Source organism: Galeopterus variegatus, unplaced genomic scaffold (assembly GCF_000696425.1).
Source record: "Galeopterus variegatus unplaced genomic scaffold, G_variegatus-3.0.2 Scaffold1086, whole genome shotgun sequence".
Lineage (NCBI taxonomy): Eukaryota > Metazoa > Chordata > Mammalia > Dermoptera > Cynocephalidae > Galeopterus > Galeopterus variegatus.
The window spans coordinates 57,975-58,802 of record NW_007727197.1 but is presented as its reverse complement, the minus strand read 5'-3'; the positions used below and the strand labels follow the sequence as shown (position 1 = coordinate 58,802).

Sequence of the window (828 nt, the reverse complement as noted above, 5' to 3'; positions counted from 1 at the left end):
GGGAATTAAGTCCAGTTTCATTTCAATATAGGGTAAGACATGGCATGAATAGGAGCACTTACTACTTTGCTAGAAAAGACAAAAGGTTGCTAGAAATGCTTATTTTGTTTTTGAAGCTTAGCAGTTGAAATTTATTATGTCTTTGTATTTTCTGGAGCATTTAAAATGGAAACTCATCACCCTGACATCAATCATGTTTAACATATGAAAGCTTAATTTAGAAACTTTTAAAAATCAAGATAAACTAGTTTTTATTATAACAGAATCGTAAAATATTAGAAATGGAAGAATCCTTGGAAATTATATAGTTTTATATTCTTATCTTAAAGATAACTTCTCTCAGACATAACTTTCTAAGCTCTGACAGCTGATATTGATACATGTTAGGATTAAAATCCAGGTCTCTATTCTAAATTTATATTCCTTTTACTATCTTATGATACAATTAAAAAAGAGTTGATATTTTCTTAATTCTATATTCTGAATATGTGTGGATATTTTTTACATATGTGAAACATGGATTTTCCTTTAAAATGGGAGTTGCTCATAACTCTTCAACATGAAACAGTATTTTTTTTGTAAATAAAATAAGTCATTTATCTAAATGATTATAAGAGTAGTGGAATGGGAAAGTTTTTTTGTAAAAGATTTATAGTTACCATTAACATTGCCGCCATTTAAAATAAATTTTATGAGAAACAGTCCTTTTACACGAATTATTGTAGACTGTCACAGGAGAGAAGTTCTTCAGTTACCTCTTTTAGATATTCTCCTCCCTGCTCAGCTCTTCTCAGTTCTCTTTCAAGCTTAACCTTGCACCGTCTTCAT

The 828-nt window shown here is 29.1% G+C and overlaps 1 protein-coding gene across 1 annotated transcript in view; it reads left to right on the top strand.

The window, feature by feature from the left end:
- Window positions 1–828, top strand: part of RWDD4 (RWD domain containing 4) — a 20,113-nt gene that overhangs the window by 3,628 nt on the left and 15,657 nt on the right. Inside the window, exon 2 of the mRNA XM_008574673.1 lies at window positions 6–32. Coding sequence (XP_008572895.1) covers window positions 6–32 — 27 coding nt within the window. The remainder of the gene's footprint in view (window positions 1–5; window positions 33–828) is intronic.